Source organism: Stegostoma tigrinum, chromosome 43 (assembly GCF_030684315.1).
Source record: "Stegostoma tigrinum isolate sSteTig4 chromosome 43, sSteTig4.hap1, whole genome shotgun sequence".
NCBI lineage: Eukaryota > Metazoa > Chordata > Chondrichthyes > Orectolobiformes > Stegostomatidae > Stegostoma > Stegostoma tigrinum.
In genome coordinates this window covers 369,605-391,323 of record NC_081396.1, presented here as the reverse complement: position 1 = coordinate 391,323, position 21,719 = coordinate 369,605, and the positions used below count along the sequence as shown (strand labels likewise).

The following is a 21,719-nucleotide window of genomic DNA, read 5'->3' as shown; positions in this document are numbered from 1 at the left end:
AACAGCGATGTCGTTCCAAGTCAGGATGGTGTGTTGTCGGAGAACCTGCACGTGGTGGTGATCCCATACACAAGCTGCCCCTGTCCTTCAGTCCGGTAGAGGTTGTGGGTTTGGAAGGGGCTGATGAATGAGCTTTGGTGAGTTGCTGCATTCCACCGTGTAGGTTGTTCATACTGCTACCACTGTAGAGGTGTTGAATATTGATGGTACTGGATAGGGGCCACACAACCCAGCTGCTTTGTCCTGGATGGTGCCAAGTTTCTTGAAGGAGATATCTGCACACCAACTGGTGTCTCTTTCTGTCGCCTGTCATCTTTCACTCTCTCTCTCTCTCTCTCTCTCTCTCTCTCTCTCTCTCTCTCTCTCTCTCTCTCTCTCTCTCTCTCTCTCTCATGGAGATATCTGCACACTGACTGGAATCTCTCAGTTTCTTTGCTGTTCACAAGCACTTTATTTTTGAAATAAAGAAACAGGACAAACTGTGGCAGGATCTTTAATCTGATTATTGCTGCTGATCACCTGTTGCATAAATTTCTAACTGGCAGAGAATTGAAATCTGTGCTGGAGGCGGGGACAGGAAACTGTGTTTCTGGTTTCAGTGGGTGGAGCTGCTGTTGAACTTGTGGGACCCTCGCTCACTTCACTCCCCTATTTAAACAGCACTGACTCCAGCTCCAGATAAAGGCGCCCTGAAGTAGCTGGATTTCTGGAGTGTCTGACTCTGCCTCTGCTTCCACACAGCGATGGGGATTCTTCCTTATCTCTGCGTCCTCCTGCTCTGTCTGACAGGTGAGAGCTCCCGAGGCTTTCTCCCCGCACAGTGAGGCCGCTTCTTCCCACATTCTGTGACTCTGTTTATCTGACTGGTTTATTAAAGTGAGCTCTCTTCTGTTTCTCTTTTATTCACAGGTGTCCGGTCTGAGATCGTGCTGAACCAGCCCGAGTCAGTTGTGAAAAAGCCGGGGGAGTCTCACAGACTGACCTGTACAGTGAGTGGGTTCAGCCTGGATGGCTACTGGATGCACTGGGTAAGACAGGTCCCCGGGAAAGGCCTGGAATGGTTACTCAATTACAAGCAGGGTGGCAGGAGTGATTACGCGCCTGGAATTCAAGGCAGATTCGTCCCTTCAAGAGGCTCCACCACAGTCGCCTACCTGACCATCAGCGAACTGAGAATGGACGACACTGCCATCTATTACTGTGCGAGACACAGTGAGAGGATGTGAGGCTGGACTGGCACAAAATCTCACTGAGCGAATATCGTCAGGGGAATCAGTGAAAGGGAAGAAATGATCACGCAGCCCCAGCTATCAGCAAAGCTTCATTCCCTTCCTGGCTTTCCAGTGAATAGGGAAATGTGATTATTCACAGAGGATTCCTGCCGCTGGCGACACGATGGGAAGAGGATGTCGGGACGTGAACAAAGATTTCTCTGGACTGAAACAGGAGAGGGCATCCCCGGGCAGGGAGGCTCAGAGCAGCATTGCTCACTTGGAGCAGCGTCAGTGCGATCAGTTTAAATGTGAAGTGACTGTATTTCGTGACAGGGAAAGTGGAGGAGATTCATGTAGAGCTCTCCATCGCGGTGTGTATACGGCTGGGTCACAGTGAGAGAAATGGGAACCCTCTCCATTCAAAAACCGAGCACAGGAAAACAATTAAAACTGCACTCACTGGGTGCTCTCACTGGCCTTCAGCTCCAGAGCAGTGGATATAAATCAGATTCCGATTCAATAACCTGGATGTAGGAAGAACTTGCCATGAAGCTATTACTTGAAAGATGAAAAGAGCAGTGATGAACAGAAGAACAATGATGAAAAAATAAAAGTTTTTGTGGACTTGTCTCATCTTCCTGCACAGTACTGAAAACCCCAGCATTGACTCCTGGTGTGTGGGAGACACACAGATACAGAGCGGGGAGTTCATGAAGTAGCCAGCTGTTTGTCTGGGATGTTTGATTTCAGGCTGGATCCTACAGCTGTTGTTTCTGATCTCGGATGAAGCATTGTGATGGATACAGCACCACAGCAGCACAAAGCTTGACATAAACAGCCCCGTTCCTAATGACCATGTATATCCATGGATTTCCCATTCCTGTTTCCCAGAGTGAAATATCTAGACACTGGCTCAGATTGTCAGGGAAAATGTTGATTTCTGGGAGAATAAAAGGCAAAAAGGAGGCAATTCTGTTTCTGGGTAACCTGCAGGATCTGGTGTCAACAAACAGGAAAAATGTGAAAACATTATTGGATACATTTGGGACAGGATTAAGATGGAATTTCAAATGAAAATACAGGAAGTTGCTGCTCCAGGTGCCAACACAGTCTATATTTACATTCCCTGGGGATTATTATATACGGTGCTCAGGGTCAGTTATTGTATTGGGTGAATAAAGAGACAGAGCACAGTGCTGGACTACTGGGGCAGCGGAACCTTTCTGGAAGTGACTTCAGGTAAGACAACCTTCTCAATTCTACTCTTTTCTACTGTACATTGTATTTAATTTGTGTTTTTGATAATTCAGTAAAATCAGTGAGATATTTCAGACAGTTACATGATTCCATCCTAGAGTGGTGAATTTCTATTGAGTCAAGAATAAACCCAGTAACTGGAAGTGAAATCTGAGATGAGATTTCTTCTCAATTGTTCATATTAAACCCCAGAAAATCCAGGATTCCAGGATCTGTTTGATATGTTCAGCTTGGTCCAGTTTACATTATTCAGGATACTTGTGTTGGGCAGGTTTGATGATTTTGGACTTTAGGATACTTGAAGGATTTTGTTATAATTGGAGTTAAAATATATGATTCAATTGTTTTGTGATTCAGTCATTGGTGTCATAGTTGTTTACATTTTCTGCTAATGTAGTTCATACCTTGTTGAACAGTTTTAAGAATAATAGGTTCCAGATTTTACTTGATAATTTTGCAAACAAACAGAAATGATTTGGACAGAGTGAGACACAGGGATTACTTTATATTTAAAGTAACTCAGCCCAACATGTTTACAGCATATGTCCAGAGAATTCACTGGAAGACAGAAAGCTGGCTATGTGTGGAATAAAGTTGAGTCTCATTGACATGCGTGTTTTGATATTAATTGTTCAATTATCTGTGAGACTTCAAGCCATCTCTCACTCTGAAATCTCATCTCTAACTGGACCCACATTGAAGGGTTGAGAACTGCAAGAGTTTCTGTTTGGTTGAAATCATTCTTGTGCAATAACAGCATGGGATCAATTTTTTTTTTGTTGATATTAGATGTTTTGGTTCACTGTTTCTATATTTACAATTATTGGATTAAAGCATTCAACAAAGGTACTTCAGACTAATAAATGAACTGGTCGATGCATAAATCTCACCATGAGTGGAATTCCGTAGGGCAGGAATATGATTTATTGTTACAGGGTTAGTGGAACAAGGTTTAATATTCAGCCAGCTCTGACCACTGTGCTCTTTTAGTTGGTCTGATCCCTGAAATATAAGTTAGACATATTGGAAAGGAAGGGCACGATCCTTTCTCAGTGGCAGGGTTATGATCCATTTGATATCAATTGACATTTCACAAGCTTCCTGGATGGGATGGAGAGTTTTGTGAAGGAACCTGATTCTCTGATTATTCATGAGAACTATAATATTCTGCCGTGTGCTTTTTAAGATGAGTTTTTTCACATTTATTTGAAATAGATTTGTTTTAATAACATCATTAACAAAATAAACAGGAAGGACAATGACGATTTCAACATGTCCTCCTGAGGACATGTTGACATTTTTTAGCAAAAAAGATTATTTTTACAAGAAGCACACAGTAAACATTCATTGCACCTCCTCTATCTCCCTGGGATCACTGGCTTAGAAATTCCTCCCAGTGAGTGAGACAAAACAGGCAGTTCTCGGACCTGCCACTCGTCCTGCCCACTGCCTGAGCCTGAATTCCAGGGACTGATCCGGAATTGAATGCTGGGCACAGTGTGGAACAGGGTGGCAATCACCTCAGGTTTCCTTCGCCCACTGTGAACAGTTTCTTGGCTGCAGTGTTTGATTGTAACATGGACTGTGTGGTGGGAACATCCCTGATCACAAACACTGAGTGAGCTCGGAGTCAATTTTACTGGAGTGTCACACCTCAGTCTGTGTGATTCCAATTCTCATTCTTCCTCACCAGGAAGACATAAAACACTGGACAAATATTTCTTGTAGTTGGGTGATTCTAGATGTGTATCTGCAGTTGTTCTTGTTCAGCCTCTTGTCTGAATTTGCTCACTGGGTGCACTCTCCTTCCTTTCTCATCTTTCCTTTTGTCTTCCACTATCTTTTCTTCGTTTTTTGTCAGTTCTTTCTTTTTTCTTTGGTCTCTCCTTCTCTTCCCCTGATTTCAGTCATCAGACTTTATCTTTCAACTTTCTCACCCTCTGTGTCCCACAATTCCAGTCGACAGTCCCACCACCCATCAATGGGGTTAAAGCTGGAACATTTTGAAAGATGTTGAAAGGATCAGTTCAGTGTGAGGGGATGATGTCTGCAGAAGGATGTTGATATCGGACTGTAATATACTGGATGAGGGCCATTACAGCGTACGGCGTGAGCTCCTGTTAACATTGAAAGACATTTCAAATCTCTCTACTTCAACTATTGAGGATCTAGAAGCTTGTAATTTGATTACATCAGTGATGGGAAAGGGTATTTAAAATTCTGAATGACATTGAGAAAGTGGCTGGAGGATATAAGGGAGGGAATTAAAAGCAGGAATATTACTGACATATTACAGTCCAGTCAGCCCGATGGCATGTCTGAGGAAATTTTGAGAGAGAATAATTCAGGGTAAAATTTATGGCAACATCATTTACCCAGGGCATTCTTGTGATCTGTTATATTCTGCCCGAAGGGACAGGAGGATCAGATTCAAAATCAAAATGAAATAGTATTGATATTGAAAGGAAAACATTTGACAGCCCTCTGGCAGTATCAGGGTGGTGAGATTGTGTGATTAGTCTCACCAAAGAGTTACCATACACTGGTACTTGTCGCATGGACAGAGTGGGACCAATGCATGTAGCTTCTGGATTTTCAGAAGACATGTGAGAAGTTCCCACACTGGAGATAATAGATTAGATTTGGGGGAAATATACAAGTATGATTAGAGAATCGGTCACTGGGCAGAGGCAGGGAGTTGGAATAAATGGATCATTCTCAGGATGGCTGTTACTACTGGGGTGATAAAAGGGTCAATGCTAGTTCCACAACTGCTTGCAATCCATATAAATGATGTAGATGTGTGAACCAATGTGAATATCTGCATATTTTCTGATGACATCAAACTGGCTGGGAGCATGATTTGTGAGGCGGGTGCAAACAGACTTCAGTAAGATTTGGACTGGCTTTGTAAATAGGCTAGAACTGGGCTGATAGAAGAGAGGAGTCTGAAGTTATTCACTTTGATTTAAAAAAAACAGGAGGTGTGATTTGGAGGTGCAAGTGTCCAAAGAGATCTGGGTGCCCTTGTCCATGAGTCACTCAAACCTAGCGGTTGGGTATAGCTAAGAAAGGAAACGGTATGTTGGCATTAATTTCAAAGGGATTTGAGTATGACTGTAAAGATGTCTTGCTGCAGTTGTCTCTGGCCTTCGTAAGACCATGCCCGGAGCACTGTACACAGTTCTGGTCCCCTTATCGAGGAAAGATACGTTTGCCATGGGGGCAGTGCAAAGATTGTTTACCAGACTAATCCCTGGGATGGCAGGGTTGTCTCATGAAGAGGGATTGATGAAACTGGGTCTGCATCCTCTGGAGTTTTAAGCATGTGAGGTGATCTTAATGAACTGACAAAATTCCTAGAGGCTGACAGGGTGGATGTAAATAGGACAGTTCCCTTGGCTGGTGAATCTTGAACCAGGGGACCAATAATATTAGGACCAGAGTCTGGTCATTTACAACTGAGATGAGGAGGAATTTCTCCTTTCTGAGGGGAGTAAATCTTGTGGAATTCTCTACCCATAGGGCTGTGGAAGTACAATCATTCATCAGGTTCAAGACAGAAATCAATGCAGTTCTGGAGACTGATGACATTAAGGGGTATGGAGGTTGTTGTCTTGCTCGCTGAGCTGGCTTGTTTTTGTTCAGCCGTTTCATCACCATTCGAAGTGACATCAGACGTGGTGCCTCCGATGAAGCAATGTGATTCTGCTCTGCTTGGAATTTATACTGTTCAGTCCGTTATGGTGAGTAGTGTCATTTATGGTTTTGATCTGTATGAGTTTGTATATGAGGACCATTTCGATATGTTTGTTGATTAAAGTATGGTTGGAGAATCATGCCTCCAGGAATTCCTGTGCATGTCTATGTTTGGCTTGGGCTACTATGGTTACCTTGTCCCAGTTAAACTGATGGCCTTCATTGCCTGAATGGATTAAGGAGAGTTTGTTGTGCCGTTTTGCTGTTCATGAAAATCAGCTGGCAGTAAAATGGCACGTCTCCTTCATATCAATCCATTCAGACAATGAAGGCCATCAGTTTAACTGGGACAAGGTAACCATCAGAGCCCAAGCCAAACATAGACACATACGGGAATTCCTAGAGGCATCGTTCTCTACCCTTTCTTCAATCAACAAACATATCGAACTGGACCCATATGTAAGTCCACACAGATGAAAACTGGAACTGACTGGGCTCACCATAACAAACCGGACAGTATAAATTCCAAGCGGAGTATAACATCACTTTATCGGAGGCACCACGTCTGATGTCACCTTGCATGGCGATGAAACAGCTGAACAAAAACAAGCCAGCTCAGCGAGCAAGGCCACAACCTGGAGCTTCTTTAGCCGAAGAGTGGTGAGAATGTGAAATTGTTAAAGTACGGAATGGTTGAAGTGAAGAGTAGAGATGGATTTTACAGGTAAGCAAGACAAGCCCATGAGGGGGAAGGGAATGGATGATTATGATGGGGTAGATGAGGATCCTTTTAACCCCTTCAATATCTGCTCCCTCCAGCACTGACCCTTTGTGTGCACTACCTAGACGATGCACTGCAATAAATCACGAAGGCACCTTCAACAGTCTCTTCCAAACCCACAACCACCACTATCTCGAAGGACAAGGGCTGTAAGTGCTTTGAAACCTCTCCATGTTCACGTTCCCCATCTCTACCTGGATCTATGTTGTTGGACATTTACCGTCACTGGCACGCGTGGGTGTCTGTACACTAAATGGTCAGTATGGGTTCAAGAAAATGTCTCACCATCACTTCCTCCAAGGCAGTTAGGGATAAGTAATAAATACTGGCTCCGATAGTGAGTACTGAGCCCAGGAATAAATGGAATAAAAGGAGGCTTGAGCAGAGTATGAACACGCATGGACTGATCAGCCAAAAGGACACATTCTATGCTGCATATTCTGTCTAGATACCAAAACATCTTTATTGTATTAGCCAATACTCTTTGTGATATGCTTGAAGTAGTTGGAAAGTAAATAACTTGTATTTTCTAGCACGTTCCATGAATTTGGGATGTTGCGGTTTTGAGTATATCTGAAGTGCTGTCAGTTTTGTGAAGGCATTTTGTGCAAACCAGGACTCATGAATAATAAGATACTGACCGGGCAATGGCTTTTAATGATGTTGGCTGGAGATAAATACTGTATGGTATACTCAGAAATCAATTTAATGTCTGATCTAAAAGCCCAGCCGCACCTGCCCCCAACAGTGTAGCTCTCTCTTAGTTATATCAACCTCGACGCTGTGCTCACGAATCTGCTTAAACCCCCAACCTTCTGGTTTTGAAGTGAAACTGCAACCATTGAGGCACTGATGAGTGAACAGCCATTGTCTGTTGTACACCAGTGCCAAAACATTATACTGCTCAACTCTTCCAAAGGAAAGAACATCAATCTGCTTCATCTTACCCCGCACTTCTCTTCTTAAAACTCTGAGCCATTCTGAATCTGTTGGACCTTGAGTTCTCATGGACCACAGTATCCTTTAGCTCTGTTGGACAATTCAGAATTACACACAGACATGAAATGAGGTTTCACCAATTACACACAGAGGGTGAACGTGGTCTTGGCTGCAGAACACATCAGGTTACATTGAATCACCCATTTGTTTCACAGCTGCCCAGATTTTCAATCCCATTGAGTACAGTAGGAAAGAGACCAGGGTGGACTGTAACCTGGGCTGAGAATCACACTCACCAGAATCACTCCAGGCTAGGTTCACCCTGAATACCATTTCATAAATTCCAGCTCTCTAACGATATAGTGACACTCATCATTCTCCTCATTACTACTGTATTTCAGCACAATGCTGACAGCCTCAGGAGTTTATCAAAGTTATCCCCAGATCCATGCCCTGACCACCATTTCCCAACACTGTTTGAATTATGAATTCTGAATTATTATTGAATTATGAATTATACTTCTGGCCCACTGGCTCCAGGATGTGAAAGACCGTCACCTGTAAATGATATTGACTGATACGATCCTGTCACCTACACTGGAAAAGATCAGCTGCTCCATCAAAGTCAGTGCAGAGAGAAATAGAATTAAAACTTTGTCAAGTGCTCACACCCCAATTTCTGAGACGTACAGCTAATCGATTTAGTTTCACTGTTTTTTTCAAAATGCCTGAATTTATATCTTGCCTTTGGGAAAACTTTTGGCAGCTAATGAAATACATTTGAAGTGTTGTGATCAGTGGAATGTAGGGAACACAGTATCTAATATCGAGAAAAACAACAATAAGATCATGAGATAATCAACCACGTTCAAACTGATTGAACCAGATGGTACAGTGCCTTCACACCCGCACAATATTCCAGTCTACTCAAGTCTGTGGGATAAGTGTATACCTGCTGTTCCTTTGAATAATACAAGATTCCAGCCTGATAGATGAACTGTCTGTGTTGACCTCCATTTTGCAGTTGTCCAATATTTTGTCAAGGTAACTTCAACAATAATTTCTTTATTTACCTCCCCAGCCTGCACCAGCTCCCCCTTTCCACTGACAATCACCAACTATTCATTGGCTTTTACCAGTTGTTTGATTTCACACACACTCCCAAAGTCTTGGAGCATGGAAGCTCAGTCATTAACTCAAGACAGAATTTCATAGATTTTGAGTCGCACTTGATGTCAAGGGACACTGAAATAAGATGACAGATTTCCCTCTGCAAAGTACCTTGAGGGTTTGTATTAATCTGCCACTTTCTCCAGAGTGTGTGTTCTGGTGCCACTCCATGCAAATCAACAGCCATAACCATTTCAATTCACCAGGGTAAGATTTGAACTCACAGCCTCTTGGATGATATATTTCTATGGGTCCTGATCCCTTTCTTGCTAGTATTCCCATTTTTCTGCAGATTGGAAATGTCACTTGTTTATGTTCTGTGGTATTTTAATATCTCAATTACTCTCACCTCGAAACAAGTCTTGCTCTTATCATAATTTTTGAGTCAAATTCTGCCATTTATATAAATTACCATTTGATCCTGTCAGTTTTGTAATAAATTAATTTATTCATTACTTAATTTGTGCTCTCAGTTAATTTCTGATATGGAAGACGGTGGGACACTCCCTTAGTATGTGCTCAATTCTGAAATGAGTTTGAACCCATCACCTTCTGAATTTGACGTGAGAGTGAGACCCAACTGAGTCACAGATGATATATACATGTGTAAACTCTGTGTCTGACAGTGTAATTGTTTTCAGAAACAGCTGCTTGTAGCTTTAACCCAAACTCTCCAATTTGCCATGAATTTATATATTGGTTTTGTCTATTTACGTTTCAGATGCCCAGACCAAACCTTCAGTTTATGTTTCCAGTACTTCCTGTGACACAAGCTCCAATCAAGATCAGATCAGCCTCCACTGTCTAGTCAAGGATTTCCAGCCCAGGAGCATCCAACAGACATGGTCCAGTGACAATAGAGAGATCACAACTGGATTCAATAAGTATCCCACAGTCTTGGGGCAAAATATGAAGTACACGATGAGCAGTGTGCTCAGTGTCTCTGCGTCGGATTGGAATGCGGGCAAGGTCTACCACTGCAAGGCGGGCTACAAGGCAAATGAAATGGTGGAAGCTGAGACCACAAAGCCTCAGCCTCAATGTTAGTAAAGAGCTTACTTACCATTCTTAACTCTACAGGATTGGGGGATATGGTTAGAAAAGAATCTTCAGCAACAAGTGAGGGAGGTTTCTGCCCAAAACACCACAAATTAATTCTTGTCTCCAGATGCTGTATCCTTGCTTGTTGGCAGTCTGCCAGGAGCTAAATAACCATCATGAAATTGTGCAAAACAGGCTAAAGCAGGGCAACAACGTTGTTGCCTGTGATGCCACAATTCCAACATTTAGTTCTGCTGGAGTCAGTGCAACTGAAAATTGTGGCGGGAGGGGGTGGGCAGTGCGCTGCTGGGGGGTTGTTGAGGTTCACCACACAGGAAAGAAATGCCATAATCTCTGTACCGTTTCTGATCCAGCTCCAATAACAGAGGCCCCACCCCTCACCCTTTAGCACATCATCAATTTATAAGAGCTTACAGGAAAGGAGGCTATTTAACCCATCAGGTGTGTGCCAGCATTATCAAAGATGCAAAATTGTTCCACTCCTCAGCCCTTTGTCCATGATCCTGCAAACATTTTGTATTCTAAGCAAGAATCCAATTCTCTTTTGGAGAATATACTCGAATCTGTTTCACCAGCCTCTCAAAGGGAGTGCATTCCAGATTCAAACAAATTGCTGTGTTTGCAAAGAAAAACATCCTCATGCCTGTCTGGTTTTATTGTGTCATTTATCAAGACTGAACTTCCTGCAAATGGAAACCATTAACTCAATCTTTTACTGGCTGCTTATCTACTTTGACACACACACTCAAAATCAAGCAGTGTAGAAGCAAGACAGAGATTCATTGATTTCCAGACACTCTTGAACTGAAGGGACAGAGGATAACATGAATATGGCATTGAAGGAGCTGCTGAGCAATGGCATATGAACAAGGGGAGGCCAGTCAGCTCTCTGTGAGACTGCGCCATTATTTTATTAGATCATGGCTAATCTCCACCTCAACTTCCAGTGACCTGCCTTTGCTCCAGATCCCAGTAAAATGTGATGCTGCACTCTGCAATCTGTAGGAATGACGCTTACACCCCTGATCACAGCTCACTTGGACATGCAAGATCATTCTCTTCAGGCTCATTATTCCCAGGCAAATCAAGGTCAATATGGAAGGCACTGGCATTGTGGTGGTTTCTTTAGATGTTAGGGGAAATGTGTGCATCTTTTCTGTTCCATGTAATCTGAAATATTGCAACGTTCCACAGCTCCCCATGTCTTCTCTGTTGTTCCATCTTGGGAGATGGTCTACAATCAAACTACTGCTGCCCTGGGGTGCATACTATCTGGATTCTATCCTGACATTGTCCAGGTTTCCTGGTTTAAAGCCGGAGTGCTCCAATGGGGTGCCAAACTCCCCTCCAAAAAGGCAAAAGGTTGTACATTTGAAACAGCCTCTTACCTGACTGTACAGGTGGCGGATTGGAAGAACGGGGATGAATTCACTTGTGCAGTGTCCCATGAGCCGACCAGCTTCAATACCAGGGTCAACATGAAGTATCGGGAGGGTAAGTAGACTCTGAGAGGGAGTAAGGATACCCTGTCAGAAATTCAATCTTCTAATAACCGAATGTGCGAGCACTTGCTCACAATTTTTGAATCACTGACATTGATTGTAGGAACGGTGGTGGAGTGGGGGGGGACATTTAGTATTTTCTGTTTTGATATTAAAACCACATCTAACTGAACTATTATAACGTAAAGCACTGAGGCTATTTAACCCCTCATTCAATTTTACTTGATGTGACTGCAATAGAAATGAAAATGGGGCGAGATGTCAAATGGTCTTCTGAAAACATTCGCAGTTCAAATCACCTTCGGTTTCCTCCCACTGCCATCCAAGTGCTGTTTTATTAAATAAATCTTTCGAATGCTGAATTTGAATGAATTACCATGATGTGCTTCAACCATCTCCTGAGGGAGCCAGTCCCTGACAGAGGCAGGAGAGCTAAAAATGTATAACATTTAAATTTGTATCTCTTCCAATTCCAGGTGGATGTACTCCTCACACTTGTCCTCCTCGCTCTTGTTCTGAGTCTCCGCCAGTCCTGCTCTACCATACTAACCTTAATGTGACCCTCAAAAATGGTGAAAAGCACCAATATAACTGTGCCAATCAAATGTGTAAAATAAAGTTGTGAGTTCATTGTGAATGGAACTGGCCATTGAATTTCATTACAAGTCTCTGACAGGTTGCACTTAGTGTTTCCTAGCCAATCGACTTATCTAAGTAGTCACTTCTTGGTGACCTGTACCGGGTTTGGTTGCAAGGTCCTGATCCCACGGTTTGACCCCCGCCTCTTGGCTCTGACTCAGGTTGACAAGAATTTGAAGACTATTTGTCATCCAGAGGGACAGTCACCTTGATCCAATAAAATAGGAGCTTGGCCTCTTTCTTCAGTGATGTTGGTCCTGAGGCAAGTTTGTGATTCAGGACATAAGGACTTACCTGGGGCCCTGGAGGATCTGGTAGGTTTTGGGTGTAAACACAGGTCAGGAAAATGAGAGACGATCCCTTCAATCCTGCATATTGACAATAGTCAATGAACTGTACTCAATATTGACAAGGACTTCAAATTGACAAAACTTTTCTATTTAACTTCTCTACGAAGGTGAATGGAATGAAATGTCCCTTATCCTGTGATTCCACCATTTTACAATGATAAGGGGAATACTTCTGATTCTGTGAGGTTTGATTGTCAGGGAGCAAACATTAAGAATTGGTCATTAATATAATGTTCATTACTAATCTTGGAGGAAAATGCTCAACATCTTGTCTGACAGGCAGGTGACAGAAATGGAACATATGAAGTTAATACCACATGTGTTCCTGTCACTACTCTGAACATCAGCTCAAACTGCATTGGAAGATTTGGTACTTTGTGTTCATAAATGTTTTGATTAGGACACAGACATAGTAATCATTTCTCTTTTCAAGTATTAACTCAATGTGATATAGACAGAGAGCAATCAGCGTGGATCAAAGCAGACACCATAGTTACGGTTTGCACAGTGAATGTGTTTGGACATTGACCATGTGCAGCGCACACAGGTCGCTGCAGAATATCTGAAGTAATGATAATTCTTTGAGAGACAAGTATAAAGAAGAACATGTGATCAAATCAATGCGTGATTACCCTCAAGTCTAATATTTCCTGAACAAATTTGGATTGTGTGAGGATCATGTTCTGTATAAATGATCTCCAACCTGCAACAAGAGAGGGCTTTTGTTACTTCCTGTGATACATGGGGTTGCTCTCCCAATACAAAAATGAACCAACTTCCTTGGCAGGCAGGATTATGAATAACATCTTGCATTTATAGAGCTACTCAAATATGACAAAAATAAATCCCAGATGGTGGAAAACCAGAGAGGAATTGGCACTGAGTCAAAAAATGCTGAATGTAGGATGTGACCAAAAACTTGGCCAATACGGGCCAAAATTGTGTCTTGAAGAGTGAGTAAGAAAGAGCGAGAATAGGTCACTGAAGGTTAGGGAATGAGTCCCAGAGATTAGGACCTGGCCATCAATGTTCAAATAAAGGGTTTATAGAATTTACAACAGACCTAAATTTTACAGAGTTTCCAGATTATTGTAGAGTTGAAGAAGATTACAGAGAGAGGGAAGGCCAAGGCAATGGAATTTTAGGATTGGAATCATAAAACAGAAGCTTTCAGTGCTGACTCCAATGAGAGCAAGAAAAGTAAAGAAAGATTTGCATTTATATCTCATTTCCATAACGATAAGACATCCTAAAGTGCTTCACAGCCAATTAGGTATTTTAAAGTGTAGTCGCTCTTTATTCATTCACAGGAAGAGGGTGTGACTGGCCAAGCAGCATGTATTGCCCATTCCTAATTGCTCAGAGGGCAGTTTAGAATCAACCACATTGCTGTGGGTCTGGAATCACATGTAGGCCAGACCAGGTAAGAATAGCAGTTTCCTTCACGAAAGGACATTAGTGAACCAGATGTTTGTTTCCAACAATTGAGAATGGATTCACAGTCATCGCTAGACTTTATTGAATATTTATCAAATTCAAATTCCACCATCTGCCATGGTAGGATTCGAACGCAGGTACCCGGGACATTATCTGGGTCTCTGGATTAACAGTCCAGCAATAACACCACTCGGCCATCACCTCCCTCTCTTGTAATGTAGGAAATGTTGCAGTCAACCTGCACAGAGTAAGTTCACATTAAAAAAATCTCAGAATAACTCAGTAATCTGCTGCTTGTGATTATGAGTGAGTGATAAAATTGGCTGGGAGATCAGCAATAGCTCTCCTGCTTTTCTTCAGAATAGTGTTCTGTCATCTGGTACTTCCACCTGAGACAGCACAAGGTGCGTCATTTTCATTTCTCAACCAAAGTGCCTTTGACAGTGCAGTACTCCCTCTGGACTGCCTTGAACTGCCAACTTTGAGTTTGCACTCAAGTGGATTATAAGCCAACAATGTGAACAATGAGAGGAGTCAGCAACTGTGTCATGGGTGAGAGAAATAGGTTTCTCATTGATTTGGTGTGTTCGATGTCAGGAATCAATCACACACAGGAAGAAGAATTTGTACAGTTGTTCTTTTTGCTGGGCAGCTTGTATCTCTGTCTCACTCCATTTCGCAAATCAGAGATTGCATTTATTAATATTGTTGTGTCCGAAATCTGCTCAGCCCACAATTGATTGCAGGGCTTGCAGTGAAGTTTTGATCTCAGACGTGGGAAACAGATTTTAAGATGGATCTGCCTCATTCTTAATGCACTGATTGTACATTCTTGGTCAAAATTTACAAACGAGTAACTGCAAAACATGTTTTAAATAAACCTTGGATTTTCTAATGGTCGAGTATCTGCTCCAGATGTTCTGGATTAAAAAAGATTCCAGTTCAAGGCCACTTTTGTCGCCATGTTTCTTTGCTTCAAAAATAGCAAAGCCTTCCCTAAACGTCTGAAACCTGCTGACACCAGAAAATATCAATTCTTCTGAAGTTTTTCCTTTCCCATTCCCAGAAGTGTCTGTCTTTCTCCGAAATCCTTCAATCAAAGAGCTTTGGATCAACAAGACTGCCACCCTGGTGTGTACAGCAGTGTGTTCTGATCCCAGCCAGGTACAGATCACCTGGAAGGTAAATCGGAGGCAGAGAAGTAAAGGGGTTACAGCTCAGAGAGAGGAAGGCACCCAATACGTCATCATCAGCCAACTCCAAACCACAGCACAGGAGTGGGAGAGTGGGGTGGAGTTTGTGTGTTCTGCTCAAAGTGGTCCTTCCTCCTCATCAGTGTCAAAGCGGACAAGGAGCCTAAGAGGTGAGCAAGAGATCACAAATTACATACCTGACTTTGCCAAGCTCATAGTAAGAGGTTAACACCTTCTTTGTTTTTCCCATTGTTCCAGTTCCACAAAAAAGTCCCGAGGTCAGACTGCTGCCTCCACCAGCCCAAGAGACCAAGAATCAGAGCAACGTTACACTCGAGTGTGTGATCACTGGATTCTACCCAGACCTCATACAGGTCTCCTGGGAGAAGGACAGCAGCCTGATCTCCTCCAACACCCATGCTGGCCTCACTGCTCTGGAGCAGACAGGGACATTCAGTGTCAGGCACTACCTGACCGTGAGCACAGAGGAGTGGAGGAAAGGTTCAGTCTTCACCTGTGCAGTGTCTCATCCACCGTCCAACTTTACCAGCAGGAAGGAGGTGAAGAATGTCCAAGGTAAGTCCTGGGCCTGGTGACAAGATTAATGTCATTTATCCCCATAGAAACTCTTCTCACACCAGTTTGAAGAAGAGAAAGTTGTGGGCCTGAGTGGAACTCCACATTCCCTACCACAGGGCAATGGAGGTGAAGATATTTGTTACCAAAGTCAGGAGCTCTTCCAGTTTGAGACAGGAACAGAACCCTTCTTATTCCTGGTGGGAATGGTGGATCCTCTTGTTCTCGCTGCATGGCAAGTTTCCTGTGTAAGGCTAACTTTGACATCACTTTCTCTGAAGGCAATATAAATGTGACCAACAAATAGAGTCCATTGATGGGTAGTTTGTGAACACAATCATGTTGATCTGATAAAAGGCTGTTCCATTGTAATGATGTTGGTCATCAGTGTAATTGCTGAGAGAGAACACAAGAATTCTGCCATGTCCTGTGCAGCCCAGTAAACTTTGAGAACCTTTGATCATTGAAAGACAAACTATTCTATTCAGATTAGAATTAGAGTTGGCTTTCCTGTCATGTGCATTCAAATGAGTGCAGTGAAAAGTTTGCAATGTTACTGCTTTTGTCCATCTCAGTGACAGATAAAGATACTTGAGTATTTGTTCCATAATTGAAAGAACAAAACATAAAATTCAGCACAGGAATACAGAGATTTTAAAAACAACTTGAATTACTCAAAAAGTCTGGCATAAGAATAAAAAGGTTTTTAAGAAGTGCTCAAATTACAGTCCTTTTCACCAAGTCTGCGCCTGCACCTCAACTCCAGAGTGCACCAGGTAAATCTCCAGATCACACAAGGCTTGAAAAATCCAAGCCTGGCTTCCAGTGTGCAAGGGCCTTGCCTCCCCGGTGCTGGCCTCCAGTCCAGGACCCGCCCTGGGACTCAACCCCCTGCACGAGCATCTGGTCTGGGACTCGCCTCCTGGCAACAGCCTCCGGCCCAGGGCTTTCCTCCCATGTTGGCCTGGTCTCGCATTCGCTCCCACGCTGGCCTGCTCACAGACATACCTCCAGGATTCATCAGTGATGTCCTCTGGTCTGGGAGTCACCTCCTCCATTCTCTCAGGTATGTTAAGACATTAAAAGTTTGGGAAGAAAAAAATGCTGCAGAAAAGGGAAGGAAGAAAGAAAGAAAAGAAAAGGATCTGGGGCAGGAGAGTAGCTCTGGCTGGAGTACCCGAATCTGATGCCATCTTCCTGATGTACCCATCATCCAGGTATTGGCCAAAGTCCACGATAGTTCAAAACTCAGAAAGTAGTTCCGAAATTTCTTTTTGTTTTGAGGAGGAGATGAAAATGAACATTGTTCGCTCAGCAGCATCAGAATTTTACAACAATGAGGAGCATTCTCCACCTCTGAGAGCTTACACGCTGAGAGATCACCATACATTCCGGATTGTTAGATGTCAACACTTGGTCATTTTCTCATCACTAATGTGGATGTTGAATCCCGAGTCAAATTACTGACTGTACCCAGTGTTTATTAAACCACAGAATATGAAAGTCTTCAGAATGAACAATCTCAATTTGTCAATACATTTAGCATAGAATTGTTTTTTTTATCATGCTTAAAAAGTGAGCAAGGGAGAGAAACCAAAGCTCTGTCAAGTGAATAAAAGCCACATTCTCAACAGGCACCATGTGCAGAATATCATCTAAGAATGCAGTCAGGGGAAAAGACTCTCAAAGCTCATTAAGGATGTCATCCTGATGCAATAATAGTTATCCTTTACAATGCATTCAAGAGTTACATTGCAATTTCCTACAGGGAGAAGAGTTGTGGCTTTTGGGTGCAATGTGTTTGAAAAGTGTTCAGAACATGTGCTGAACTGTGGGATAACAGAAATGACTGATGGTTTAGAAATCAGTAGCAATGGGGAAAATGTGTGATGAGTTTGGTGAACCATCCAATTTCTTCTCCCATGACTCAGACATGCAAGTACAGAACAGGATGTGCACGTTATGCTCAAACGACCCCCGAACTATAGCACAAGGGGGATTTTTGTCACTTCTAGGCACACAACAATGTTGAAGACTAATTACTGCCTTTGATAGAGCCCAGCAGGGTATCAGTTTTATGTGTAATGATGAGCATGAATTGTCAGCCATGCAAGTGACACTGACATCCCACTGGGGAGTTAGGGAGTAATAATTGTCATTGTCCTCCCAGATGAATGTTTGGACACTGGAATCTTGGTCACCTTAAGCAAGCCTCCTTTTGAAGAGATCTGGAGGAACAAAACAGCAACCATTCTGTGTGAGATACTTCACCATGATTTACAGGGAGTCAGGGTAACCTGGAAAGTGGATGGAATCATGAGACAAGATGGAGTGAAGACCCAGGGTCCCAAGAAGAATGGACATGAAGAGATAATCTTCAGTAGACTGACGGTCCCTGCTGCAGAATGGGAGAGTGGCGTAGAGTACATGTGTTTGGTCGAGGATGAAAATTTGCCAACGCCAGAGAAGAGGTTCATTAGGAAAGCCCAAGGTACGTGTAGATGGAAATGTGTGTCTGATCTTAGCAACTGAAGTGATTTATTGCCAGAGAGTGAAGCAGCTTATCGCAGGCTGTCAGAGTATGTGACAAGCTCAGAGATGTGTGTCAACCCCGTCGAGGAACTGACCAGATGAAGCCTCAAATGACCTCAGCAACCTTGGTGTGAATTATACATGGTTCCCAGGGAATGGGATCAAGCTGACAGGATAGTCAGAGAGGGATTAGCAGTTTTTCAACATTTAATATTCCATCAATCCAGCACTGGATTGGAACAGAGTGTGTCAATCTGAGGTGGAGGCTGAATATGAGCAGACACATGGAGAGGAAAAGGAGAAAGAGCAGGCAACACCAGTAGAATAATGCCTGAAGCCTACCTGTTGACATCAGGAGGTGGTTCTCTGGTGTTTCTCAGAAAACTGGGCCATTTTAAAAGATGCCATTTTGTCTGTCACGTCACTGCCAGCTCTTTGAAATAACTATTCAAATTATCCCACATCCGATCTACTCCATCTCAGCAACCAAACTATTGTCCATTTTTCAATTTTATGTCCAATTCCCTGTAAAAGTTACCAGTAAATCTGCTTCCACCCTCTTTCATACTTTGCATCCCAAGTCATCAGAAACAGGGGAGCAGATCAAATTCATTTGGCAACTCATGAGTTCATTTCTGATTCCTCTGAAATGTCTGTTCTGACTCATCTGTTGCTGAAAAAGAGATTCTCTACACTTATTCCATTCAAATCACTGATAATTTGAAGGACTTTGATTAATTTGAAGAACTGCCCAGCTCTATGAATGATTTGGACATGATTTATGAAAGGGGGATCCTCACCCATGGTGAGAGAATCAACAAGATTGAAGACCCCACCTTTGCACAAGCTGCTGAAAAATTGAACATGAACAGAAATGCTTTTAGTTTCTGAACTCAGAGTTGCTGGGGATACAGAAGTTGTTTAGTTTTGTGCAAGAGACAAACGTGTCAGGTAATTACAGGTCAAGAGAAAGAGGAAGCCTAACCTCTGTTTTATCTGTTTGCAGTTGAGGTTAAGACTCACCCTCAACTCTACCTCCTGGCCCCTTCACCGGTTGAGATGGAGACTGCTCACACTGCGACCCTGGTTTGCCTGGTCACTGGATTCTCTCCCGCAGATATCTACCTGGCTTGGATGGCCAATGATACCCTTCTGAAGACAGGGTTCATTCATCAGCCAGTGACTGAGGATAGCAGAGGAGGCTGGAACTCAGGCAGTCACTTGACCGTCTCTGCAGAGGAGTGGGACAGCGGCACCACGTACTCCTGTGTGGTGGGACACGAGTCAGTCACAACAAATGTGTTCAGAAGCATGAATAAATCTCACAGCAAGCCCAACCTGGTTAATGTCTCACTTGTTCTCACTGAAAGCTTCACCTCCTGTTCATAACAACTTGCTGATTCAAATAATCACCCATTTATATAACCCCTGTAAATGAGTGGTTAACACAACCAGAAAACTTGTGAGCACTTTGAAACCTTTCTCCTGGTAGCAATGCACTTCCAACATGAACAAAATTCAACATTGCTCAGTACTTGAGAGAAAAAGAAGTCTCCAAGTCAGACAACATCATTTTCTCCAGATGCCTGAGATCCTCAGGTCTTTTGAAACATTTCTTTGTGCTGTTCCTGATCATTTGCGAAACACGTGAAACCCCACAGAATGTTAATTGTATGTCATTGTATTGATCAAATTTCAATAAACCTGACATGAAAAGTTTCAATGTTTTGTTTTGAGTGATCATTTCTGTGGTTAGGGAGAACATAAATGGATGACTTGGGACATGAACTGGGGTGAACGGAAAATGTTCTGAAGAAAAGGAGCTTTGGATCTTTACTTTACAAAGACCCCAACCCCATTTTGATTTGCTCACCATAGGCCTTGATTTATTGTAGACTCATTGATGTGACCAATTGCTCTGATCACTTCACACTTTAAATATCATTGTGTTCATATGTGGTACACAGCTTTGGTCTCTCTTGAAGCCCAAATTTCAAATTGCACACACTAAGTTCCAACAGTAAAAACCTTGGTAATGATCGGTTCACCTGCTTTTTGCTGTTGTTTGAGAGATAAATGTTGACTGGCTGAGACACTGAATAGAGCCACCCAGCTCTTCCAATGCAGCCATGTACATTAAGGTGGGGGCCATTGTTTATTAGTTCATCAGGAGGTATCTCCTTCCACACTTGCAGCACTTTCTCAGTCTGCATTGGAGTGCCAACCTAACTGATGACCTCAAGGATGAGTGGTGAAACCTGAATCCACAATATCCTGACCCAGAAACAAGAGTGCTAGATGCCAAATCAAATCACAATGATCCATGAACTGTAGGTTTTAAGAATCATTTCATCCTTCACATCACCACCCACAAACCTTTGTGTTATTGAGCAGATGTTCTATTCAACAATTGATATTACAAGTTAACTTCGCGCTGCCTGTTATAATATTAGGTCAATTAAAACATTGCATACAATCAAAAAGAAAGACATTTTTGGAGTTATAAAGGATGTCATCCAGACTCTGGGGATAATCCCAGAGTTCTGCACAATAAACCTGCTTGTTTGCTGGTTGAGTGTTATTGGTGCCAAGATATCAGAATATTGTGTTTTAAAGCCTGCAGAAACTGATTAAATATCGAACAGCATCTTAGGTTTGTTTAATACATCCTTATCAGTAGTATGACCCTTTGATTTTTACTTATGAATTTGGTGCCTGATATAACATTACTCACTAACATCTGAAAAAGGAGCGAGGCACAGAAAGCATGTGTCTTCAGATAAACCTGTTGGACTATAACCTGGTGTCGTGTGATTTCTGACCTTGGATAATGCAACTGAGAAGCAGAGAACTGACAGAGTTGGGTGACAGGAGGATTAAGAATTTGGAAACAATTTAATGTTCATCTGTTATTTGTTTGTGCATACCTCTGAGGGGATCTATGATTGTGACCCAGACAGAAAGCAAATGATGAGAGTGACAGTGAAACAAGGAAGGGAGAGAATCAGTGAGCGATAAATGGAAGGCAGTGAAAGGGAGAAAGATAGAGGAAAACACAGATAAATTGAAAATGAGAGAATGATTGTCTAAAGGTTCACTGCTCCCAGTGCAGCTCTGCCATGGCTTGCTCCTTAACTGTACTATCTTCAAACTACTAAGAAGCTGTTAACCTTGATGAAATGTTTGCAGTCAGCTTTAACAGCAACAATTTTTCTTTGTTTTAGCAGTCCCTCCAGATGTGCAAGGAGAGGAAGGAAAGGAAGAGGTGGAAGATATGGATGGAGATGACAACGCGCTAACAGTTGCTGCCTTTGCCATTCTGTTTATCCTAAGTTTTCTCTACAGCACCTTTGTAACTGTTGTCAAGG

At 42.7% G+C, this 21,719-nt stretch overlaps 1 gene segment (V, D, J or C); it reads left to right on the top strand.

Moving 5' to 3' along the window:
- Nucleotides 1–688: 688 nt before the first annotated feature.
- On the top strand, nt 689–20,406 carry LOC125450473 (immunoglobulin gamma-1 heavy chain-like). The segment is given in 9 exon segments: nt 689–789; nt 910–1,222; nt 2,398–2,453; nt 9,782–10,102; nt 11,317–11,616; nt 15,117–15,413; nt 15,502–15,819; nt 17,990–18,310; nt 19,358–20,406. Coding segments are annotated over 9 exon segments (2,355 nt in total).
- The last annotated feature ends 1,313 nt before the right edge of the window (nt 20,407–21,719 follow it).